This window comes from Astyanax mexicanus, chromosome 7 (genome assembly GCF_023375975.1).
Source record: "Astyanax mexicanus isolate ESR-SI-001 chromosome 7, AstMex3_surface, whole genome shotgun sequence".
In the NCBI taxonomy this organism is placed as follows: domain Eukaryota; kingdom Metazoa; phylum Chordata; class Actinopteri; order Characiformes; family Acestrorhamphidae; genus Astyanax; species Astyanax mexicanus.
Window position 1 is genome coordinate 57,239,056 of NC_064414.1, and position 25,824 is coordinate 57,264,879.

General features: G+C 43.9%; 3 protein-coding genes across 3 annotated transcripts in view; all 3 read left to right on the top strand.

The window, feature by feature from the left end:
• Positions 1-4,750: 4,750 nt before the first annotated feature.
• On the top strand, positions 4,751-21,927 carry LOC125802886 (mucin-22-like). Its single transcript, XM_049480992.1, has 5 exons — positions 4,751-4,771; positions 5,541-5,545; positions 17,386-19,305; positions 20,515-21,582; positions 21,873-21,927. Exons 1-5 carry the CDS (start codon positions 4,751-4,753, stop codon positions 21,925-21,927), a joined length of 3,069 nt encoding a protein of 1,022 aa, XP_049336949.1.
• A 1,039-nt stretch (positions 21,928-22,966) lies between these two features.
• On the top strand, positions 22,967-24,282 carry LOC125802887 (mucin-22-like; the record flags this gene model as incomplete). The annotated part of the gene is made up of 2 exons (XM_049480993.1): positions 22,967-23,937; positions 24,228-24,282. Coding segments are annotated over 2 exons (1,026 nt in total), but the record flags the coding sequence as incomplete, so codon positions are not given.
• Positions 24,283-24,795: 513 nt separating this feature from the next.
• LOC111196798 (serine-rich adhesin for platelets) overlaps positions 24,796-25,824 on the top strand; it is a 113,790-nt gene continuing 112,761 nt past the window's right edge. The window contains exon 1 of the mRNA XM_049481703.1: positions 24,796-25,505. Coding sequence (XP_049337660.1) covers positions 25,244-25,505 — 262 coding nt within the window. The 5' untranslated portion in view covers positions 24,796-25,243. The remainder of the gene's footprint in view (positions 25,506-25,824) is intronic.

Here is a 25,824-nt window from a genome sequence, read left to right on the forward strand (position 1 = left end):
AGCTCAAGTAACTACAGCATCTTCAGAGACAACCCCTGCTTCAACATCTGTTGCTGAAACTACAGCACAACTAACTACAGGATCTTCAGAGACAACCTCTGCTTCAACATCTGCTGCTGAAACTACAGCACAAGTAACTACAGTATCTACAGAGACAACATCTGCTTCAACATCTGCTGCTGAAACTACAGCACAAGTAACTACAGCCTCTTCAGAGACAACCTCTGCTTCAACATCTGCTGCTGAAACTACAGCACAAGTAACTACAGTATCTACAGAGACAACCTCTGCTTCAACATCTGCTGCTGAAACTACAGCACAAGTACCTACAACGTCTTCAGAGACAACCACTGCTTCAACATCTGCTGCTGAAACTACAGCACAAGTAACTACATCGTCTTCAGAGACAACCTCTGCCTCAACATCTGCTGCTGAAACTACAGCACAAGTACCTACAACGTCTTCAGAGACAACCACTGCTTCAACATCTGCTGCTGAACCTACAGCACAAGTAACTACAGCATCTTCAGAGACAACCTCTGCTTCAACATCTGCTGCTGAAACTACAGAACAAGTAACTACAGTATCTTTAGAGACAACCCCTGCTTTGACATCTTCTGCTGAAACTACAGCACAAGTAACTACAGCATCTTCAGAGACAACATCTGCTGAAACTACAGCACAAGTAACTGCAGCATCTTCAGAGCAAACCCCTGCTTCAACATCTGCTGCTGAAACTACAGCACAAGTAACTACAGCATCTTCAGAGACAACCCCTGCTTCAACATCTGCTGCTGAAACTACAGCACAAGTAACTACAGCATCTTCAGAGACAACATCTGCTGAAACTACAGCACAAGTAACTACAGCATCTTCAGAGACAACATCTGCTGAAACTACAGCACAAGTAACTACAGCATCTTCAGAGACAACATCTGCTGAAACTACAGCACAAGTAACTGCAGCATCTTCAGAGCAAACCCCTGCTTCAACATCTGCTGCTGAAACTACAGCACAAGTAACTACAGCATCTTCAGAGACAACCGCTGCTTCAACATCTGCTGCTGAAACTACAGCACAAGTAACTACAGCATCTTCAGAGACAACCCCTGCTTCAACATCTGCTGCTGTAACTACAGCACAAGTAACTACAACGTCTTCAGAGACAACCTCTGCCTCAACATCTGCTGCTGAAACTACAGCACAAGTACCTACAACGTCTTCAGAGACAACCACTGCTTCAACATCTGCTGCTGAAACTACAGCACAAGTAACTACAGCATCTTCAGAGACAACCCCTGCTTCAACATCTGCTGCTGTAACTACAGCACAAGTAACTACAACGTCTTCAGAGACAACCTCTGCCTCAACATCTGCTGCTGAAACTACAGCACAAGTAACTACAGCATCTTCAGAGACAACCTCTGCTTCAACATCTGCTGCTGAAACTACAGAACAAGTAACTACAGTATCTTCAGAGACAACCCCTGCTTCAACATCTGCTGCTGAAACTACAGCACAAGTAACTACAGTATCTTTAGAGACAACCCCTGCTTTGACATCTTCTGCTGAAACTACAGCACAAGTAACTACAGCATCTTCAGAGACAACATCTGCTGAAACTACAGCACAAGTAACTACAGCATCTTCAGAGACAACCCCTGCTTCAACATCTGCTGCTGAAACTACAGCACAAGTAACTACAGCATCTTCAGAGACAACATCTGCTGAAACTACAGCACAAGTAACTGCAGCATCTTCAGAGCAAACCCCTGCTTCAACATCTGCTGCTGAAACTACAGCACAAGTAACTACAGCATCTTCAGAGACAACATCTGCTGAAACTACAGCACAAGTACCTACAACATCTTCAGAGACAACCACTGCTTCAACATCTGCTGCTGAAACTACAGCACAAGTAACTACAGTATCTACAGAGACAACCTCTGCTTCAACATCTGCTGCTGAAACTACAGCACAAGTAACTACAGCATCTACAGAGACAACCCCTGCTTCAACATCTGCTGCTGAAACTACAGCACAAGTAACTACAGCATCTTCAGAGACAACCTCTGCTTCAACATCTGCTGCTGAAACTACAGAGCAAGTAACTACAGTATCTTTAGAGACAACCCCTGCTTTGACATCTTCTGCTGAAACTACAGCACAAGTAACTACAGCATCTTCAGAGACAACATCTGCTGAAACTACAGCACAAGTAACTGCAGCATCTTCAGAGCAAACCCCTGCTTCAACATCTGCTGCTGAAACTACAGCACAAGTAACTACAGCATCTTCAGAGACAACCGCTGCTTCAACATCTGCTGCTGAAACTACAGCACAAGTAACTACAGCATCTTCAGAGACAACCCCTGCTTCAACATCTGCTGCTGTAACTACAGCACAAGTAACTACAACGTCTTCAGAGACAACCTCTGCCTCAACATCTGCTGCTGAAACTACAGCACAAGTACCTACAACGTCTTCAGAGACAACCACTGCTTCAACATCTGCTGCTGAAACTACAGCACAAGTAACTACAGTATCTACAGAGACAACCTCTGCTTCAACATCTGCTGCTGAAACTACAGCACAAGTAACTACAGCATCTACAGAGACAACCCCTGCTTCAACATCTGCTGCTGAAACTACAGCACAAGTAACTACAGCATCTTCAGAGACAACCTCTGCTTCAACATCTGCTGCTGAAACTACAGCACAAGTAACTACAGTATCTTTAGAGACAACCTCTGCTTCAACATCTGCTGCTGAAACTACAGCACAAGTAACTACAGTATCTTCAGAGACAACCCCTGCTTCAACATCTGCTGCTGAAACTACAGCACAAGTAACTACAGCATCTTCAGAGACAACCCCTGCTTCAACATCTGCTGCTGAAACTACAGCACAAGTAACTACAGCATCTTCAGAGACAACCTCTGCTTCAACATCTGCTGCTGAAACTACAGCACAAGTAACTACAGTATCTTCAGAGACAACCCCTGCTTCAACATCTGCTGCTGAAACTACAGCACAAGTAACTACAGCATCTTCAGAGACAACCCCTGCTTCAACATCTGCTGCTGAAACTACAGCACAAGTAACTACAGCATCTTCAGAGACAACATCTGCTGAAACTACAGCACAAGTAACTACAGCATCTTCAGAGACAACCCCTACTTCAACATCTGCTGCTGAAACTACAGCACAAGTAACTACAGCATCTTCAGAGACAACCTCTGCTTCAACATCTGCTGCTGAAACTACAGCTCAAGTAACTACAGTATCTACAGAGACAACCTCTGCTTCAACATCTGCTGCTGAAACTACAGCACAAGTAACTACAGCATCTACAGAGACAACCCCTGCTTCAGCATCTGCTGCTGAAACTACAGCACAAGTAACTACAGTATCTTTAGAGACAACCCCTGCTTTGACATCTTCTGCTGAAACTACAGCACAAGTAACTACAGCATCTTCAGAGACAACCCCTGCTTCAACATCTGCTGCTGAAACTACAGCACAAGTAACTACAGCATCTTCAGAGACAACATCTGCTGAAACTACAGCACAAGTAACTACAGCATCTTCAGAGCCAACCCCTGCTTCAACATCTGCTGCTGAAACTACAGCACAAGTAACTACAGCATCTTCAGAGACAACCCCTGCTTCAACATCAGATGCTGAAACTACAGCTCAAGTAACTACAGAATCTTCAGAGAGAACCCCTGCTTCAACATCTGCTGCTGAAACTACAGGACAAGTAACTACACCATCTTCAGAGACAACCCCTCCTTTAACATCTGCTGCTGAAACTACAGCACAAGTAACTACAGCATCTTCAGAGACAACCTCTGGTTCAACATCTGCTGCTGGAACTACAGCACAAGTAACTACAGCATCTTCAGAGACAACCCCTGCTTCAACATCTGCTGCTGAAACTACAGCACAAGTAACTACAGCATCTTTAGAGACAACCCCTGCTTCAACATCTGCTGCTGAAACTACAGCACAAGTAACTACAGCATCTTTAGAGACAACCTCTGCTTCAACATCTGCTGCTGAAACTACAGCTCAAGTAACTACAGTATCTTTAGAGACAACCCCTGCTTCATCAACTGCTGCTGAAACTACAGCTCAAGTAACTACAGCATCTTCAGAGACAACCCCTGCTTCAACATCTGTGGCTGAAACTACAGCAAAACTAACTACAGCATCTTCAGAGACAACCTCTGCTTCAACATCTATTGCTGAAACTACAGCACAAGTAACTACAGCATCTTCAGAGACAACCCCTGCTTTAACATCTGCTGCTGAAACTACAGCACAAGTAACTACAACATCTTCAGAGACAACCCCTGCTTTAGCATCTGCTGCTGTAACTACAGCACAAGTAACTACATCATCTTCAGAGACAACATCTGCTGAAACTACAGCACAAGTAACTACATCATCTTCAGAGACAACCTCTGCTTCAACATCTGCTGCTGAAACTACAGCACAAGTAACTACAGTATCTTCAGAGACAACCCCTGCTTCAACATCTGCTGCTGAAACTACAGCTCAAGTAACTACAGCATCTTCAGAGACAACATCTGCTGAAACTACAGCACAAGTAACTACGGCATCTTCAGAGACAACCGCTGCTTCAACATCTGCTACTGTAACTACAGCACAAGTAACTACAGTATCTTCAGAGGCAACCTCTGCTTCAACATCTGCTGCAGTAACTACAGCACAAGTAACTACAATGGCTTCGGAGACAACCCCTGCTTCAACATCTGCTGCTGAAACTACAGCACAAGTAACTACAGCATCTTCAGAGACAACCCCTGCTTTAACATCTGCTGCTGAAACTACAGCACAAGTAACTACAGCATCTTCAGAGACAACCCCTGCTTCAACATCTGCTGCTGAAACTACAGCTCAAGTAACTACAGCATCTTCAGAGACACCCTCTGCTTCAACATCTGCTGCTGAAACTACAGCACAAGTAACTACAGTATCTTCAGAGACAACCCCTGCTTCAACATCTGCTGCTGAAACTACAGCACAAGTAACTACAGTATCTTCAGAGACAACCCCTGCTTTAACATCTGCTGCTGAAACTACAGCTCAAGTAACTACAGTATCTTTAGAGACAACCTCTGCTTCAACATCTGCTGCTGAAACTACAGCTCAAATAACTACAGCATATTCAGAGACAACCCCTGCTTCAACATCTGCTGCTGAAACTACAGCACAAGTAACTACAGCATCTTCAGAGACAACCCCTGCTTTAACATCTGCTGCTGAAACTACAGCACAAGTAACTACAACATCTTCAGAGACAACCCCTGCTTTAACATCTGCTGCTGTAACTACAGCACAAGTAACTACAGCATCTTCAGAGACAACATCTGCTGAAACTACAGCACAAGTAACTACAGCATCTTCAGAGACAACCCCTGCTTCAACATCTCCTGCTGAAACTACAGCACAAGTAACTACAGTATCTTTAGAGACACCCCCTTCTTTGACATCTTCTGCTGAAACTACAGCACAAGTAACTACAGCATCTTCAGAGACAACCCCTGCTTCAACATCTGCTGCTGAAACTACAGCTCAAGTAACTACAGTATCTACAGAGACAACCTCTGCTTCAACATCTGCTGCTGAAACTACAGCACAAGTAACTACAGTATCTTTAGAGACAACCCCTGCTTTGACATCTTCTGCTGAAACTACAGCACAAGTAATTACAGCATCTTCAGAGACAACCCCTGCTTCAACATCTGCTGCTGAAACTACAGCACAAGTAACTACAGCATCTTCAGAGACAACATCTGCTGAAACTACAGCACAAGTAACTACAGCATCTTCAGAGACAACCCCTGCTTCAACATCAGATGCTGAAACTACAGCTCAAGTAACTACAGAATCTTCAGAGAGAACCCCTGCTTCAACATCTGCTGCTAAAACTACAGCTCAAGTAACTACAGTATCTTCAGAGACAACCTCTGGTTCAACATCTGCTGCTGGAACTACAGCTCAAGTAACTAAAGCATCTTTAGAGACATCCCCTGCTTCAACATCTGCTGCTGAAACTACAGCACAAGTAACTACAGCATCTTTAGAGACAACCTCTGCTTCAACATCTGCTGCTGAAACTACAGCACAAGTAACTACAGCATCTTCAGAGACAACCCCTGCTTCATCAACTGCTGCTGAAACTACAGCTCAAGTAACTACAGCAACTTCAGAGACAACCCCTGCTTCATCAACTGCTGCTGAAACTACAGCTCAAGTAACTACAGCATCTTTAGAGACAACCCCTGCATCATCAACTGCTGCTGAAACTACAGCTCAAGTAACTACAGCATCTTCAGAGACAACCCCTGCTTCAACATCTGTGGCTGAAAATACAGCACAACTAACTACAGCACCTTCAGAGACAACCTCTGCTTCAACATCTATTGCTGAAACTACAGCTCAAGTAACTTCAGTATCTTCAGAATCAACCCCTGCTTCAACATCTGCAGCTGAAACTACAGCACAAGTTACAACCGCATCTTCAGAGGCAACCTCTGCTTCAACATCTGCTGCCGTAACTACAGCACAAGTAACTACAGCATCTTCAGAGACAACCCCTGCTTCAACATCTGCTGCTGAAACTACAGCACAAGTAATTACTGTATCTTCAGAGACAACCCCTGCTTCAACATCTGCTGCTGAAACTACAGCACAAGTAACTACAGCATCTTCAGAGACAACCCCTGCTTTAACATCTGCTGCTGAAACTACAGCACAAGTAACTACAGCATCTTCAGAGACATCTGCTGAAACTACAGCAAAAGTAACTACAGTATCTTCAGAGACAACCCCTGCTTCAACATCTGCTGCTGAAACTACAGCACAAGTAACTACAGCATCTTCAGAGACAACCCCTGCTTTAACATCTGCTGCTGTAACTACAGCACAAGTAACTACAGCATCTTCAGAGACAACCCCTGCTTCAACATCTGCTGCTGAAACTACAGCACAAGTAACTACAGCATCTTCAGAGACAACCCCTGATTCAACATCTGCTGCTGAAACTACAGCTCAAGTAACTACAGCATCTTCAGAGACACCCTCTGCTTCAACATCTGCTGCTGAAACTACAGCACAAGTAAATACAGTATCTACAGAGACAACCCCTGCTTCAACATCTGCTGCTGAAACTACAGCACAAGTAACTACAGTATCTTCAGAGACAACCCCTGCTTCAACATCTGCTGCTGAAACTACAGCACAAGTAACTACAGCATCTTCAGAGACACCCTCTGCTTCAACATCTGCTGCTGAAACTACAGCACAAGTAACTACAGTATCTTCAGAGACAACCCCTGCTTCAACATCTCCTGCTGAAACTACAGCACAAGTAACTACAGTATCTTCAGAGACACCCCCTTCTTTGACATCTTCTGCTGAAACTACAGCACAAGTAACTACAGCATCTTCAGAGACAACCCCTGCTTCAACATCTGCTGCTGAAACTACAGCACAAGTAACTACAGCATCTTCAGAGACAACCCCTGCTTTAACATCTGCTGCTGAAACTACAGCACAAGTAACTACAGCATCTACAGAGACAACCTCTGCTTCAACATCTGCTGCTGAAACTACAGCACAAGTAACTACAGCATCTTCAGAGACAACCCCTGCTTTAACATCTGCTGCTGAAACTACAGCACAAGTAACTACAGCATCTTCAGAGACAACCCCTGCTTCAACATCTGCTTCTGAAACTACAGCACAAGTAACTACAGCATCTTCAGAGACAACCCCTGCTTCAACATCTGCTGCTGAAACTACAGCACAAGTAACTACAGTATCTTCAGAGACAACCCCTGCTTCAACATCTGCTGCTGAAACTACAGCACAAGTAACTACAGCATCTTCAGAGACAACCCCTGCTTTAACATCTGCTGCTGAAACTACAGCACAAGTAACTACAGCATCTTCAGAGACAACCCCTGCTTCAACATCTGCTGCTGAAACTACAGCACAAGTAACTACAGCATCTTCAGAGACAACCCCTGCTTCAACATCTGCTGCTGAAACTACAGCACAAGTAACTACAGCATCTTCAGAGACAACCCCTGATTCAACATCTGCTGCTGAAACTACAGCTCAAGTAACTACAGCATCTTCAGAGACACCCTCTGCTTCAACATCTGCTGCTGAAACTACAGCACAAGTAAATACAGTATCTACAGAGACAACCCCTGCTTCAACATATGCTGCTGAAACTACAGCACAAGTAACTACAGTATCTTCAGAGACAACCCCTGCTTCAACATCTGCTGCTGAAACTACAGCACAAGTAACTACAGTATCTTCAGAGACACCCTCTGCTTCAACATCTGCTGCTGAAACTACAGCACAAGTAAATACAGTATCTACAGAGACAACCCCTGCTTCAACATCTGCTGCTGAAACTACAGCACAAGTAACTACAGTATCTTCAGAGACAACCCCTGCTTCAACATCTGCTGCTGAAACTACAGCACAAGTAAATACAGTATCTACAGAGACAACCCCTGCTTCAACATCTGCTGCTGAAACTACAGCACAAGTAACTACAGTATCTACAGAGACAACCCCTGCTTCAACATCTGCTGCTGAAACTACAGCTCAAGTAACTACAGCATCTTCAGAGACACCCTCTGCTTCAACATCTGCTGCTGAAACTACAGCACAAGTAACTACAGTATCTTCAGAGACAACCCCTGCTTCAACATCTGCTGCTGAAACTACAGCACAAGTAACTACAGCATCTTCAGAGACAACCCCTGCTTCAACATCTCCTGCTGAAACTACAGCACAAGTAACTACAGTATCTTCAGAGACACCCCCTTCTTTGACATCTTCTGCTGAAACTACAGCACAAGTAACTACAGCATCTTCAGAGACAACCCCTGCTTCAACATCTGCTGCTGAAACTACAGCACAAGTAACTACAGCATCTTCAGAGACAACCCCTGCTTTAACATCTGCTGCTGAAACTACAGCACAAGTAACTACAGCATCTACAGAGACAACCTCTGCTTCAACATCTGCTGCTGAAACTACAGCACAAGTAACTACAGCATCTTCAGAGACAACCCCTGCTTTAACATCTGCTGCTGAAACTACAGCACAAGTAACTACAGCATCTTCAGAGACAACCCCTGCTTCAACATCTGCTTCTGAAACTACAGCACAAGTAACTACAGCATCTTCAGAGACAACCCCTGCTTCAACATCTGCTGCTGAAACTACAGCACAAGTAACTACAGTATCTTCAGAGACAACCCCTGCTTCAACATCTGCTGCTGAAACTACAGCACAAGTAACTACAGCATCTTCAGAGACAACCCCTGCTTTAACATCTGCTGCTGAAACTACAGCACAAGTAACTACAGCATCTTCAGAGACAACCCCTGCTTCAACATCTGCTGCTGAAACTACAGCACAAGTAACTACAGCATCTTCAGAGACAACCCCTGCTTCAACATCTGCTGCTGAAACTACAGCACAAGTAACTACAGTATCTTCAGAGACAACCCCTGCTTTAACATCTGCTGCTGAAACTACAGCACAAGTAACTACAACATCTTCAGAGACAACCCCTGCTTTAACATCTGCTGCTGTAACTACAGCACAAGTAACTACAGCATCTTCAGAGACAACATCTGCTGAAACTACAGCACAAGTAACTACAGCATCTTCAGAGACAACCCCTGCTTCAACATCTCCTGCTGAAACTACAGCACAAGTAACTACAGTATCTTTAGAGACACCCCCTTCTTTGACATCTTCTGCTGAAACTACAGCACAAGTAACTACAGCATCTTCAGAGACAACCCCTGCTTCAACATCTGCTGCTGAAACTACAGCTCAAGTAACTACAGTATCTACAGAGACAACCTCTGCTTCAACATCTGCTGCTGAAACTACAGCACAAGTAACTACAGTATCTTTAGAGACAACCCCTGCTTTGACATCTTCTGCTGAAACTACAGCACAAGTAATTACAGCATCTTCAGAGACAACCCCTGCTTCAACATCTGCTGCTGAAACTACAGCACAAGTAACTACAGCATCTTCAGAGACAACATCTGCTGAAACTACAGCACAAGTAACTACAGCATCTTCAGAGCCAACCCCTGCTTCAACATCTGCTGCTGAAACTACAGCACAAGTAACTACAGCATCTTCAGAGACAACCCCTGCTTCAACATCAGATGCTGAAACTACAGCTCAAGTAACTACAGAATCTTCAGAGAGAACCCCTGCTTCAACATCTGCTGCTAAAACTACAGCTCAAGTAACTACAGTATCTTCAGAGACAACCTCTGGTTCAACATCTGCTGCTGGAACTACAGCTCAAGTAACTACAGCATCTTTAGAGACATCCCCTGCTTCAACATCTGCTGCTGAAACTACAGCACAAGTAACTACAGCATCTTTAGAGACAACCTCTGCTTCAACATCTGCTGCTGAAACTACAGCACAAGTAACTACAGCATCTTCAGAGACAACCCCTGCTTCATCAACTGCTGCTGAAACTACAGCACAAGTAACTACAACATCTTCAGAGACAACCCCTGCTTTAGCATCTGCTGCTGTAACTACAGCACAAGTAACTACATCATCTTCAGAGACAACATCTGCTGAAACTACAGCTCAAGTAACTACAGCAACTTCAGAGACAACCCCTGCTTCATCAACTGCTGCTGAAACTACAGCTCAAGTAACTACAGCATCTTTAGAGACAACCCCTGCATCATCAACTGCTGCTGAAACTACAGCTCAAGTAACTACAGCATCTTCAGAGACAACCCCTGCTTCAACATCTGTGGCTGAAAATACAGCACAACTAACTACAGCACCTTCAGAGACAACCTCTGCTTCAACATCTATTGCTGAAACTACAGCAAAAGTAACTACAGTATCTTCAGAGACAACCCCTGCTTCAACATCTGCTGCTGAAACTACAGCACAAGTAACTACAGCATCTTCAGAGACAACATCTGCTGAAACTACAGCAAAAGTAACTACAGCATCTTCAGAGACAACCCCTGCTTTAACATCTGCTGCTGTAACTACAGCACAAGTAACTACAGCATCTTCAGAGACAACATCTGCTGAAACTACAGCAAAAGTAACTACAGCATCTTCAGAGACAACCCCTGCTTTAACATCTGCTGCTGTAACTACAGCACAAGTAACTACAGCATCTTCAGAGACAACCCCTGCTTCAACATCTGCTGCTGAAACTACAGCACAAGTAACTACAGCATCTTCAGAGACAACCTCTGCTTCAACATCTGCTGCTGAAACTACAGCACAAGTAAATACAGTATCTACAGAGACAACCCCTTCTTCAACATCTGCTGCTGAAACTACAGCACAAGTAACTACAGTATCTTCAGAGACAACCCCTGCTTCAACATCTGCTGCTGAAACTACAGCACAAGTAACTACAGCATCTACAGAGACAACCCCTGCTTCAACATCTGCTGCTGAAACTACAGCTCAAGTAACTACAGCATCTACGGAGACAACCCCTGCTTCATCAACTGCTGCTGAAACTACAGCACAAGTAACTACAGTATCTTCAGAGTCAACCCCTGCTTCAACATCTGCTGCTGAAACTACAGCACAAGTAACTACAGTATCTTCAGAGACAACCCCTGCTTCAACATCAGATGCTGAAACTACAGCTCAAGTAACTACAGAATCTTCAGAGACAACCCCTGCTTCAACATCTGCTGCTAAAACTACAGCACAAGTAAATACAGTATCTACAGAGACAACCCCTGCTTCAACATCTGCTGCTGAAACTACAGCACAAGTAACTACAGCATCTACAGAGACAACCCCTGCTTCAACATCTCCTGCTGAAACTACAGCACAAGTAACTACAGTATCTTTAGAGTCAACCCCTGCTTCAACATCTGCTGCTGAAACTACAGCACAAGTAACTACAGCATCTTCAGAGACAACCCCTGCTTCAACATCAGATGCTGAAACTACAGCTCAAGTAACTACAGAATCTTCAGAGACAACCCCTGCTTCAACATCTGCTGCTAAAACTACAGCTCAAGAAACTACAGCTCAAGTAACTACAGTATCTTTAGAAACACCCCCTTCTTTGACATCTTCTGCTGAAACTACAGCACAAGTAACTACAGCATCTTCAGAGACAACCCCTGCTTCAACATCTGCTGCTGAAACTACAGCACAAGTAACTACAGCATCTTCAGAGACAACCCCTGCTTCAACATCAGATGCTGAAACTACAGCTCAAGTAACTACAGAATCTTCAGAGACAACCCCTGCTTCAACATCTGCTGCTAAAACTACAGCTCAAGAAACTACAGCTCAAGTAACTACAGTATCTTTAGAAACACCCCCTTCTTTGACATCTGCTGCTGAAACTACAGCACAAGTAACTACAGCATCTTCAGAGACAACCCCTGCTTCAACATCTGCTGCTGAAACTACAGCACAAGTAACTACAACATCTTCAGAGACAACCCCTGCTTTAACATCTGCTGCTGTAACTACAGCACAAGTAACTACAGTATCTTCAGAGACAACCCCTGCTTCAACATCTGCTGCTGAAACTACAGCACAAGTAACTACAGTATCTTCAGAGACAACCCCTGCTTCAACATCTGCTGCTGAAACTACAGCACAAGTAACTACAGTATCTTCAGAGACAACCCCTGCTTCAACATCTGCTGCTGTAACTACAGCACAAGTAACTACAGCATCTTCAGAGACAATCCCTGCTTCAACATCTGCTGCTGAAACTACAGCTCAAGTAACTACAGCATCTTCAGAGACACCCTCTGCTTCAACATCTGCTGCTGAAACTACAGCACAAGTAACTACAGCATGTACAGAGACAACCCCTGCTTCAACATCTCCTGCTGAAACTACAGCACAAGTAACTACAGTATCTTTAGAGACAACCCATTCTTTGACATCTTCTGCTGAAACTACAGCACAAGTAAATACAGCATCTTCAGAGACAACCCCTGCTTCAACATCTGCTGCTGAAAATACAGCACAAGTAACTACAGCATCTTCAGAGACAACCTCTGCTTCAACATCTGCTGCTGAAACTACAGCACAAGTAACTACAGCATCTTCAGAGACAACCCCTGCTTCAACATCAGATGCTGAAACTACAGCTCAAGTAACTACAGCATCTTCAGAGACAACCCCTGCTTCAACATCTGCTGCTAAAACTACAGCTCAAGTAACTACAGTATCTTCAGAGACAACCTCTGCATCAACATCTGCCACTGTAACTACAGTACAAGTAACTACAGCATCTTCAGGGACAACCCCTGTTTCAACATCTGCTGCTGAAACTACAGCACAAGTAACTACAGCATCTTTAGAGACAACCCCTGCTTCATCAACTGCTGCTGAAACTACAGCTGAAGTAACTACAGCATCTTTAGAGACAACCCCTCCTTCATCAACTGCTGCTGAAACTACAGCTCAAGTAACTACAGCATCTTCAGAGACAACCCCTCCTTCAACATCTTCTGCTGAAAATACAGCACAAGTAACTACAGTATCTTCAGAGACAACACCTCCTTCAACATCTTCTGCTGAAACTACAGCACAAGTTACAACCGCATCTTCAGAGGCAACCCCTGCTTCAACATCTGCTGCTGAAACTACAGCACAAGTAACTACAGCATCTTCAGAGCCAACCACTGCTTCAACATCTGCAGCTGAAACTACAGCACAAGTAACTACAGCATCTTCAGAGACAACATCTGCTTCAACATCTGCTGCTGAAACTACAGCACAAGTAACTACAACGTCTTCAGAGACAACCTCTGCTTCAACATCTGCTGCTGAAACTACAGCACAAGTAACTACAGTATCTTTAGAGACAACCCCTGCTTTGACATCTTCTGCTGAAACTACAGCACAAGTAACTACAGCATCTTCAGAGACAACCCCTGCTTCAACATCTGCTGCTGAAACTACAGCACAAGTAACTACTGTATCTTCAGAGACAACCCCTGCTTCAACATCTGCTGCTGAAACTACAGCACAAGTAACTACAGCATCTTCAGAGACAACCCCTGCTTCAACATCTGCTGCTGAAACTACAGCAGAAGTAACTAAAGTATCTTTAGAGACAACCCCTGCGTCAACATCTGCCACTGTAACTACAGTACAAGTAACTACAGCATCTTCAGGGACAACCTCTGCTTCAACATCTGCTGCTGAAACTACAGCACAAGTAACTACAGTATCTTTAGAGACAACCCCTGCTTTAACATCTGCTGCTGAAACTACAGCACAAGTAACTACAGCATCTTCAGGGACAACCTCTGCTTCAACATCTGCTGCTGAAACTACAGCACAAGTAACTACAGTATCTTTAGAGACAACCCCTGCTTTAACATCTGCTGCTGAAACTACAGCACAAGTAACTACAGCATCTTCAGAGACAACCCCTGCTTTAACATCTGCAGCTGAAACTACAGCACAACTAACTACAGTATCTTCAGAGACATCCCCTGCTTCAACATCTGCTGCTGAAACTACAGCACAAGTAACTACAGTATCTTTAGAGACAACCCCTGCTTTAACATCTGCTGCTGAAACTACAGCACAAGTAACTACAGTATCTTCAGAGACAACCCCTGCTTCAACAACTGCTGTTGAAACTACAGCACAAGTAACTACAGTATCTTCAGAGACAACATCTGCTGAAACTACAGCACAAGTAACTACAATATCTTCAGAGACAACATCTGCTGAAACTACAGCACAAGTAACTACAGCATCTTCAGAGACAACCCCTGCTTCAACATCTGCTGCTGAAACTACAGCACAAGTAACTACAGTATCTTCAGAGACAACCCCTGCTTCAACATCTTCTGCTGAAACTACAGCACAAGTAACTACAGCATCTTCAGAGACAACCCCTGCTTCAACATCTGCTGCTGAAACTACAGCACAAGGAACTACGGCATCTTCAGAGACAACCTCTGCTTCAACATCTGCTGCTAAAACTACAGGACAAGTAACTACACCGTCTTCAGAGACAACCTCTGCTTCAACATCTGCTGCTGAAACTACAGCACAAATATCTACAGCATCTTCAGAGACAACCTCTGATTCAACATCTGCTGCTGAAACTACAGCACAAGAAACTACAGCATCTTCAGGGACAACCTCTGCTTCAACATCTGCTGCTGAAACTACAGCACAAGTAACTACAGTATCTTCAGAGACAACCTCTGCTTTAACATCTTCTGCTGAAACTACAGCACAAGTAACTACAGGATCTTCAGGGACAACATCTGCTAAAACTACAGCAAAAATAACTACAGTATCTTCAGAGACAACCTCTGCTTTAACATCTTCTGCTGAAACTACAGCACAAGTAACTACAGCATCTTCAGAGACAACCTCTGCTTCAACATCTGCTGCTGAAACTACAGGACAAGTAACTACACCGTCTTCAGAGACAACCTCTGCTTCAACATCTGCTGCTGAAACTACAGCACAAATATCTACAGCATCTTCAGAGACAACCTCTGATTCAACATCTGCTGCTGAAACTACAGCACAAGAAACTACAGCATCTTCAGGGACAACCTCTGCTTCAACATCTGCTGCTGAAACTACAGCACAAGTAACTACAGCATCTACAGAGACAAGCTCTGCTTTAACATCTTCTGCTGAAACTACAGCACAAGTAACTACAGGATATTCAGGGACAACATCTGCTAAAACTACAGCAAAAGTAACTACAGTATCTTCAGAGACAACCTCTGCTTTAACATCTTCTGCTGAAACTACAGCACAAGTAACTACAGTATCTTCAGAGACATCTGCTAAAACTACAGCAAAAGTAACTACAGTATCTTCAGAGACAAGCTCTGCTTTAACATCTTCTGCTGAAACTACAGCACAAGTAACTACAGGATATTCAGGGACAACATCTGCTTTAACATCTTCTGCTGAAACTACAGCACAAGTAACTACAGTATCTTCAGAGACAACCTCTGCTTTAACATCTTCTGCTGAAACTACAGCACAAGTAACTACAGTATCTTCAGAGACATCTGCTAAAACTACAGCACAAGTAACTACAGCATCTTCAGAGACAACCCCTGCTTCAACATCTGCTGCTGAAACTACAGCACAAGTAACTACAGTATATTCAGAGAAACCCCCTGCTTTAACATCTGCTGCTGAAACTACAGCGCAAGTAACTACAGTATCTTCAGAGACAACATCTGCTAAAACTACAGCAAAAGTAACTACAGTATCTTCAGAGACAACCTCTGCTTTAACATCTTCTGCTGAAACTACAGCACAACTAACTACAGCATCTTCAGAGACAACCTCTTCTTCAACATCTGCTGCTGAAACTACAGCACAAGTATTTACAGCATCTTCAGAGACAACTCCTGCTTCAACGTCTGCTGCTGAAAGTACAGCACAAGTAACTACAGTATCTTCAGAGACAGCATCTGCTGAAACTACAGCACAAGTAACTACAGCATCTTCAGAGACAACCTCTGCTTCAACATCTGCTGCTGAAACTACAGCACAAGTAACTACAGCATCTACAGAGACAACCTCTGCTTCAACATCTGCTGCTGAAACTACAGCACAAGTAACTACAGTATCTTTAGAGACAACCCCTGCTTCAACATCTGCTGCTGAAACTTCAACACAAGTAACTACAGCATCTTCAGAGACAACCCCTGCTTTAACATCTGCTGCTGAAACTACAGCAGTAGTAACTACAGTATCTTCAGAGACAGCATCTGCTAAAACTACAGCACAAGTAACTACAGTATCTTTAGAGACAACCCCTGCTTCAACATCTGCTGCTGAAACTTCAACACAAGTAACTACAGTATCTTCAGAGACAACCCCTGCTTCAACATCTGCTGCTGAAACTACAGCACAAGTAACTACAGCATCTTCAGGGACAACTTCTGCTTCAACATCTCCTGCTGAAACTACAGAAAAAGTAAATACAGTATCTTCACTGACAACCCCTGCTTCAACATCTGCTGCTGAAACTACAACACAAGGAACTACGGCATCTTCAGAGACAACCCCTGTTTCAACATCTGCGGCTGAAACTACAGCACAAGTTACTACAGCATCTTCAGAGTCAACCTCTGCTTCAACATCTGCTGCTGAAACTACAGCACAAGTAACTACAGTATCTTCAGAGACCACCCCTGCTTCAACTTCTGCTGCTGAAACTACAGCTCAAGTAACTACAACATCTTCAGAGACAACCTCTGCTTCAACATCTGCTGCTGAAACTACAGCACAAGTAACTACAGGATATTCAGAGACAACCCCTGCTTCAACATCTGCTGCTGAAACTACAGCACAAGTAATTACAGCATCTTCAGAGACAACCCCTGCTTCAACATCTGCTGCTGAAACTACAGCTCAAGTAACTACAACATCTTCAGAGACAACACCTTCTTCAACATCTGCTGTTGTAACTGCAGCACAAGTAACTACAGCATCTTCAGAGACAAAATCTGCTTCAACATCTGCTGCTGTAACTACAGCACAAGTAACTACAGCATCTTCAGGGATAACCCCTGTTTCAACATCTACTGCTGAAACTACAACACAAGGAACTACGGCATCTTCAGAGACAACCTCTGCTTCAACATCTGCTGCTAAAACTACAGTACAAGTAACTACACCATCTTCAGAGACAACCTCTGCTTCAACATCTGCTGCTGAAACTACAGCACAAGAAACTACAGCATCTTCAGAGACAACCTCTGCTTCAACATCTGCCGCTGAATCTACAGCACAAATATCTACAGCATCTTCAGGGATAACCTCTGCTTCAACATCTGCTGCTGAAACTACAGCACAAGTAACTACACCATCTTCAGAGACAACCTCGGCTTCAACCTCTGCTGCTAAAACTACAACACAAGAAACTACGGCATCTTCAGAGACAACGCCTGCTTCAACATCTGCTGCTGAAACTACAGGACAAGTAACTACAGCATCTTCAGAGACAACCTCTGCTTCAACATCTGCTGCTGAAACCACAGGTCAAGTAACTACAGCATCTTCAGAGACAACCTCTGCTTCAACATCTGCTGCTGAAACTACAGTTCAAGAAACTACAGCATCTTCAGGGACAACCTCTGCTTCAACATCTGCTGCTGAAACTACAGCACAAGTAACTACAGTATCTTCAGAGACAACCCCTGCTTTAACATCTGCTGCTGAAACTACAACACAAGGAACTACGGCATCTTCAGATACAATATCTGCTTCAACATCTGCTGCTGAAACTACAGGACATGTAACTACACCATCTTCAGAGACAACGCCTGCTTCAACATCTGCTTCAACATCTGCTGCTGAAAGTACAACACAAGGAACTACAGCATCTTCAGAGACAATATCTGCTTCAACACCTGCTGCTGTAACTACAGTACAAGTAACTACAGCATCTTCAGAGACAACCTCTGCTTCAACCTCTGCTTCAAAATCTGCTGCTACAACTACAGCACAAGTAACTACACCATCTTCAGAGACAACCTCTGCTTCAACCTCTGCTTCAACATCTGCTGCTGAAACTACAGCACAAGTAACTACACCATCTTCAGAGACAACCTCTGCTTCAACATCTGCTGCAGAAACTACAGCACAAGTAACTACAGCATCTTCAGAGACAACCCCTGCTTCAACATCTGCTGCTGAAACTACAGCACAAGTAACTACAGTATCTTTAGAGACAACCCCTGTTTCAACATCTACTGCTGAAACTACAGCACAAGTAACTACAGCATCTTCAGAGACAACCTCTGCTTCAACATCTGCTGCTAAAACTACAGTACAAGTAACTACACCGTCTTCAGAGACAACCTCTGCTTCAACATCTGCTGCTGAAACTACAGCACAAGTAACTACAGCATCTTCAGAGACAACCTCTGCTTCAACATCTGCTGCTAAAACTACAGTACAAGTAACTACACCGTCTTCAGAGACAACCCCTGCTTCAACATCTGCTGCTGAAACTACAGCACAAATAACTACAGCATCTACAGAGACAACCTCTGCTTCAACATCTGCTGCAGAAACTACAGCACAAGTAACTACACCATCTTCAGAGACAACCTCTGCTTCAACATCTGCTGCTAAAACTACAGTACAAGTAACTACACCGTCTTCAGAGACAACCCCTGCTTCAACATCTGCTGCTGAAACTACAGCACAAATAACTACAGCATCTACAGAGACAACCTCTGCTTCAACATCTGCTGCTGAAACTACAGCACAAGGAACTACGGCATCTTCAGAGACAACCTCTGCTTCAACATCTGCTGCTAAAACTACAGTACAAGTAACTACACCGTCTTCAGAGACAACCTCTGCTTCAACATCTGCTGAAACTACAGCACAAGTAACTACAGCATCTTCAGAGACAACCCCTGCTTCAACATCTGCTGCTGAAACTACAGCACAATTAACTACACCATCTTCAGAGACAACCCCTGCTTCAACATCTGCTGCAGAAAATACAGCACAAGTAACTACACCATCTTCAGAGACAACCCCTTCTTCAACATCTGCTGCAGAAAATACAGCACAAGTAACTACACCATCTTCAGAGACAACCTCTGCTTCAACCTCTGGTTCAACATCTGCTGCTGAAACTACAGTAAAAGTAACTACAGCATCTTCAGAGACAACCCCTGCTTCAACATCTGCTGCTGAAACTACAGCACAAGTAACTACACCATCTTCAGAGACAACCTCTGCTTCAACCTCTGCTGCTGAAACTACATCAAAAGTAACTACAGCATCTTCAGAGACAACCCCTGCTTCAACATCTGCTGCTGAAACTACAGCACAAGTAACTACACCATCTGCAGAGACAACCCCTGCTTCAACATCTGCTGCTGAAACTACAGCACAAGTAACTACAGCATCTTCAGAGACAACACCTGCTCCAGCTTCTGCCGCTGAAAATACAGCTCAAGTAACTACAGCATCTTCAGAGACAACATCTGTTTCAACATCTGCTGCTGAAACTTCAGCACAAGTAAATACAACGTCTTCAGAGACAACCTCTGCTTCAACATCTACTGCTGAAGCTACAGCACAAGTAACTACATCATCTTCAGAGACAACCCCTGCTTCAACATCTGCTGCTGAAACTGCAGAAAAAGTAACTACAGTATCTTCAGCGACAACCCCTGCTTCAACATCTGCTGCTGTAACTACAGCTCAAGTAACTACAGCATCTTCAGAGACAACACCTTCTTCAACATCTGCTGCTATAACTACAGCTCAAGTAACTACAGCATCTTCAGAGACAACACCTTCTTCAACATCTGCTGCTGAAACTACAGCACAAGTAACTACAGCATCTTCAGAGACAACCCCTGCTTCAACATCTGCTGCTATAACTACAGCTCAAGTAACTACAGCATCTTCACCGACAACCCCTGCTTCAACATCTGCTGCTGTAACGACAGCACAAGTGACTACAGCAACTTCAGAGACAACCCCTGCTTCAACATCTACTGCTGAAGCTACAGCACAAGTAACTACAGTATCTTCAGAGACAACATCTGCTTCAACATCTCCTGCTGTGACTACAGCACAAGTAACTACAGCATCTTCAGAGACATCCCCTGCGCCAGCTTCTGCTTCTGAAACTACGGCACAAGTAACTACAGCAGCTTCAGAGATAACCCCTGCTTCAACATCTGCTGCTGAAACTACAGCACAAGTAACTACAGTATCTTCAGAGATAACATCTGCTTCAACATCTGCTGCTGTAACTTCAGCACAAGTAACTACAGCATCTTCAGAGACAACCTCTGCTTCAACATCTCCTGTTGTAACTACAGCAAAAGTAACTACAGCATCTTCAAAGACAACCCCTGCTTCAACATCTGCTGCTGAAGCTACAGCACAACTAACTACAGCATCTTCAGAGACAACATCTGCTTCAACATCTGCTGCTGTAACTACAGATCAAGTAACTACAGCATCTTCAGAGACAACCTATGCTTCAACATCTGCTGCTGAAACTACAGCTCAAGTAACTACAGCATCTTCAGAGACAACCTCTGCTTCAACATCTGCTGCTGTAACTACAGCTCAAGTAACTACAGCATCTTCAGAGACATCCCCTGTGCCAGCTTCTGCTTCTGAAACTACAGCACAAGTAACTACAGCAGCTTCAGAGATAACCCCTGCTTCAACATCTGCTGCTGAAACTACAGAAAAAGTAACTACAGTATCTTCAGAGACAACCTCTGCTTCAACATCTGCTGCTGTAACTACAGCTCAAGTAACTACAGCATCTTCAGAGACATCCCCTGCGCCAGCTTCTGCTTCTGAAACTACAGCACAAGTAACTACAGCAGCTTCAGAGATAACCCCTGCTTCAACATCTGCTGCTGTAACGACAGCACAAGTAACTACAGCATCTTCAGAGACAACCCCTGTTTCAACATCTGCTGCTTTAAATACTGCACAAGTAACTACAGCATCTTCAGAGACAACCTCTGCTTCAACATCTGCTGCTGAAACTACAGCACAAGTAACTACAGCATCTTCAGAGACAACCTCTGCTTCAACATCTGCTGCTGAAACTACAGCACAAGTAACTACAGCATCTTCAGAGACAACCCCTGCTTCAACATCTTCTGCTGAAAATACAGCACAAGTAACTATAGTATCTTCAGAGACAACCCCTGCTTCAACATCTGCTGCTGAAAATACAGCAAAAGTAACTATAGCATCTTCAGCGACAAATTCTGCTTCAATATCTGCTGCTATAACTACAGCACATTTAACTACAGCATCTTCAGATACAACACCTTCTTCAACATCTGCTGCTGAAACTACAACACAAGAAACTACGGCATCTTCAGAGACAATATCTGCTTCAACATCTGCTGCTTTAACTACAGTACAAGTAACTACAGCATCTCAAGAAACAACCTCTGCTTCAACATCTGCTGCTGAAACTACAGGACATGTAACTACAGCATCTTCAGAGACAACCCCTACTTCAACATCTGCTGCTGAAACTACAGGACATGTAATTACAGCATCTTCAGAGACAAACCCTGCTTCAACATCTGCTGCTGAAACTACAGGACACGTAACTACACCATCTTCAGAGACAACGCCTGCTTCAACATCTGCTGCTGAAACTACAGGACAAGTAACTACAGCATCCTCAGAGACAACCTCTGCTTCAACATCTGCTGCTGAAACTACAACACAAGGAACTATGCTATCTTCAGAGACAACGTCTGCTTCAACATCTGCTGCTGAAACTACAAAACAAGGAAGTACGGCATCTTCAGAGACAACCTCTGCTTCAACCTCTGCTTCAACATCTGCTGCTGAAACTACAGGACAAGTAACTACACCATCTTCAGAGACAACGCCTGCTTCAACATCTGCTGCTGAAACTACAGGACAAGTAACTACAGCATCTTCAGAGACAACCCCTGCTTCAACATCTGCTGCTGTAACTACAGCTCAAGTAACTACAGCATCTTCAGAGACAACCTCTGCTTCAACATCTGCTGCTGAAACTACAGCTCAAGTAACTACAGCATCTTCAGAGACAACCTCTGCTTCAACATCTGCTGCTGAAACTACAGCACAAGTAACTACAGCATCTACAGAGACAACCCCTGCTTCAACATCTGCTGCTGAAACTACAGAAAAAGTAACTACAGTATCTTCAGCGACAACCCCTGCTTCAACATCTGCTGCTGAAAATACAGCACAAGTAACTACAGTATCTTCAGAGACAACCCCTGCTTCAACATCTGCTGCTGAAAATACAGCAAAAGTAACTACAGCATCTTCAGAGACATCCCCTGCACCAGCTTCTGCTTCTGAAACTACAGCACAAGTATCTACAGCATCTTCAGATACAACACCTTCTTCAACATCTGCTGCTGAAACTACAACACAAGGAACTACGGCATCTTCAGAGACAATATCTGCTTCAACATCTGCTGCTTTAACTACAGTACAAGTAACTACAGCATCTCCAGAAACAACCTCTGCTTCAACATCTGCTGCTGAAACTACAGGACATGTAACTACAGCATCTTCAGAGACAAACCCTGCTTCAACATCTGCTGCTGAAACTACAGGACAAGTAACTACACCATCTTCAGAGACAACGCCTGCTTCAACATCTGCTGCTGAAACTACAGGACAAGTAACTACAGCATCCTCAGAGACAACATCTGCTTCAACATCTGCTGCTGAAACTACAACACAAGGAACTATGGTATCTTCAGAGACAACATCTGCTTCAACATCTGCTGCTGAAACTACAGCACAAGTAACAACACCATCTTCAGAGACAACCCCTGCTTCAACATCTGCTGCAGAAATTTCAGCACAAGTAACTACACCATCTTCAGAGACAACGCCTGCTTCAACATCTGCTGCTGAAACTACAGGACAAGTAACTACAGCATCCTCAGAGACAACCTCTGCTTCAACCCCTGCTTCAACATCTGCTGCTGTAACTACAACACAAGGAACTACGGCATCTTCAGAGACAACCTCTGTTTCAACATCTGCTGCTGAAACTACAGCACAAGTAACTACAGTATCTTCAGAGACAACCCTTGCTTCAACATCTGCTGCTGAAACTACAGCACAAGTAACTACAGCATCTTCAGAGACAACCCCTCCATCAACATCTGCTGCTGTAACGACAGCACAAGTAACTACAGCATCTTCAGAGACAGCCTCTGCTTCAACATCTGCTGCTGAAACTACAGCACAAGTAACTACAGCATCTTCAGAGACAACCCCTGCTTCAACATCTGCTGCTGAAACTACAGCACAAGTAACTACAGCATCTTCAGAGACAACCTCTGCTTCAACATCTGCTGCTGAAACTACAGCACAAGTAACTACAGCATCTTCAGAGACATCCCCTGCACCAGCTTCTGCTTCTGAAACTACGGCACAAGTAACTACAGCAGCTTCAGAGACAACCTCTGCTTCAACATCTGCTGCTGAAACTACAGCACAAGTAACTACAGTATATTCAGAGACAACCTCTGCTTCAACATCTGCTGCTGAAACTACAGCACAAGTAACTACAGCAGCTTCAGAGACAACCCCTGCTTCAACATCTGCTGCTGAAAATACAGCAAAAGTAACTATAGCATCTTCAGGGACAACTTCTGCTTCAACATCTCCTGCTGAAACTACAGAAAAAGTAACTACATTATCTTCACCGACAACCCCTGCTTCAACATCTGCTGCTGTAACTACAGCACAAGTAACTACAGTATCTTTAGAGACAACCCCTGCTTCAACATCTGCTGAAACTACAGCACAAGTAACTACAGCATCTTCAGAAACAACCTCTGTTTCAACATCTACTGCTGAAGCTACAGCACAAGTAACTACAGCATCTTTAGAGACATCCCCTGCTTCAACATCTGCTGCTGAAACTACAGCACAAGTAACTACAGCATCTTCAGAGACAACATCTGCTTCAACATCTGCTGCTGTAACTACAGCACAAGTAACTACAGCATCTTCCGAAACAACCCCTGCTTCAACATCTGCCTCTGAAACTACAGCACAAGTAACTACAGCATCTTCAGAGACAACACATGCTCCAGCTTCTGCCACTGTAACTACAGCACAAGTAACTACAGCATCTTTAGAGACAACCTCTGCTTCAACATCTATTGCTGAAACTACAGCACAAGTAACTACAGCATCTTCCGAAACAACCCCTGCTTCAACATCTGCCTCTGAAACTACAGCACAAGTAACTACAGCATCTTCAGAAACAACACATGCTCCAGCTTCTGCCACTGTAACTACGGCACAAGTAACTACAGCATCTTCAGAGACAACCTCTGTTTTAACATCTACTGCTGAAACTACAGTACAAGTAACTACAGTATCTCCAGAGACAACCCCTGCTTCAACATCTGCTGCTGAAACTACAGCTCAAGTAACTACAGTATCTCCAGAGACAACCCCTGCTTCAACATCTGCTGCTGAAACTACAGCTCAAGTAACTACAGTATCTTCAGAGACAACCTCTGCTTCAACATCTGCTGCTGTAACTAAATCACAAGTAGCTACAGCATCTTCAGAGACAAGTCCTTATTTAGTCAGTACTACACCAACAACAACACTTCCATTCATGTTTACAAATGGTCCCACAACAGGTACCGTTGTCCCAAAAACTGCTTCAATATCAAATTTTACATCAACACCTACTCAGCTTACCACAATGGTACTTACCACAGCATCTCCTGCACACGGAGACACAGGGTCTGAAACTACAGTGCAAGTAGCTACAACAACTTCTTCAGAGACAACCCCTTCTTCAATATCTCCTACTTCAGTCCGTACTACTGTGACATCAACAAATTCACCACTGGCCACAGAAGGGGTCATAACAGGTACAGTGTCTCCTTTAGTTAGATATGCTTCTATAACTACTATTCCAATCAGCACTAGTAGGATATTAGTAACTTTATCTCCAGCCTCAAATTTGAACACAAAAGAAACATATTCCCTCACTACAATTGCAAAATCAGATTCAACTGCCATGCCCCCAAATCAAGTCCAGTAACTGTGTTGTCATTAAAAACTGCTGAAGGCTCTGCAATCAAATCCAATCAAACCGTCAACAAATGTAGAATCACAGACCGCTGCCCCGTCTTCAGTGAGCCCAATAACAGCATTGTCAACAACTACTGAAAATAACACTCTGGGTCT

What these genes read in the sequence shown, in the direction of transcription:
- LOC125802886 (XM_049480992.1), top strand. Translation starts at nt 4,751, where the DNA reads ATGGCTTCGGAGACAACCCCT. An exon ending in ATAACTACAGCATCTACAGA is followed by an intron (nt 19,306 to 20,514) that starts GACAACCTCTGC and finishes ATCTTCACCGAC; the next exon opens with AACCCCTGCTTCAACATCTG. An exon ending in GTAACTACAGCATCTTCAGA is followed by an intron (nt 21,583 to 21,872) that starts GACAACCTCTGC and finishes CTATAACTACAG; the next exon opens with CACATTTAACTACAGCATCT.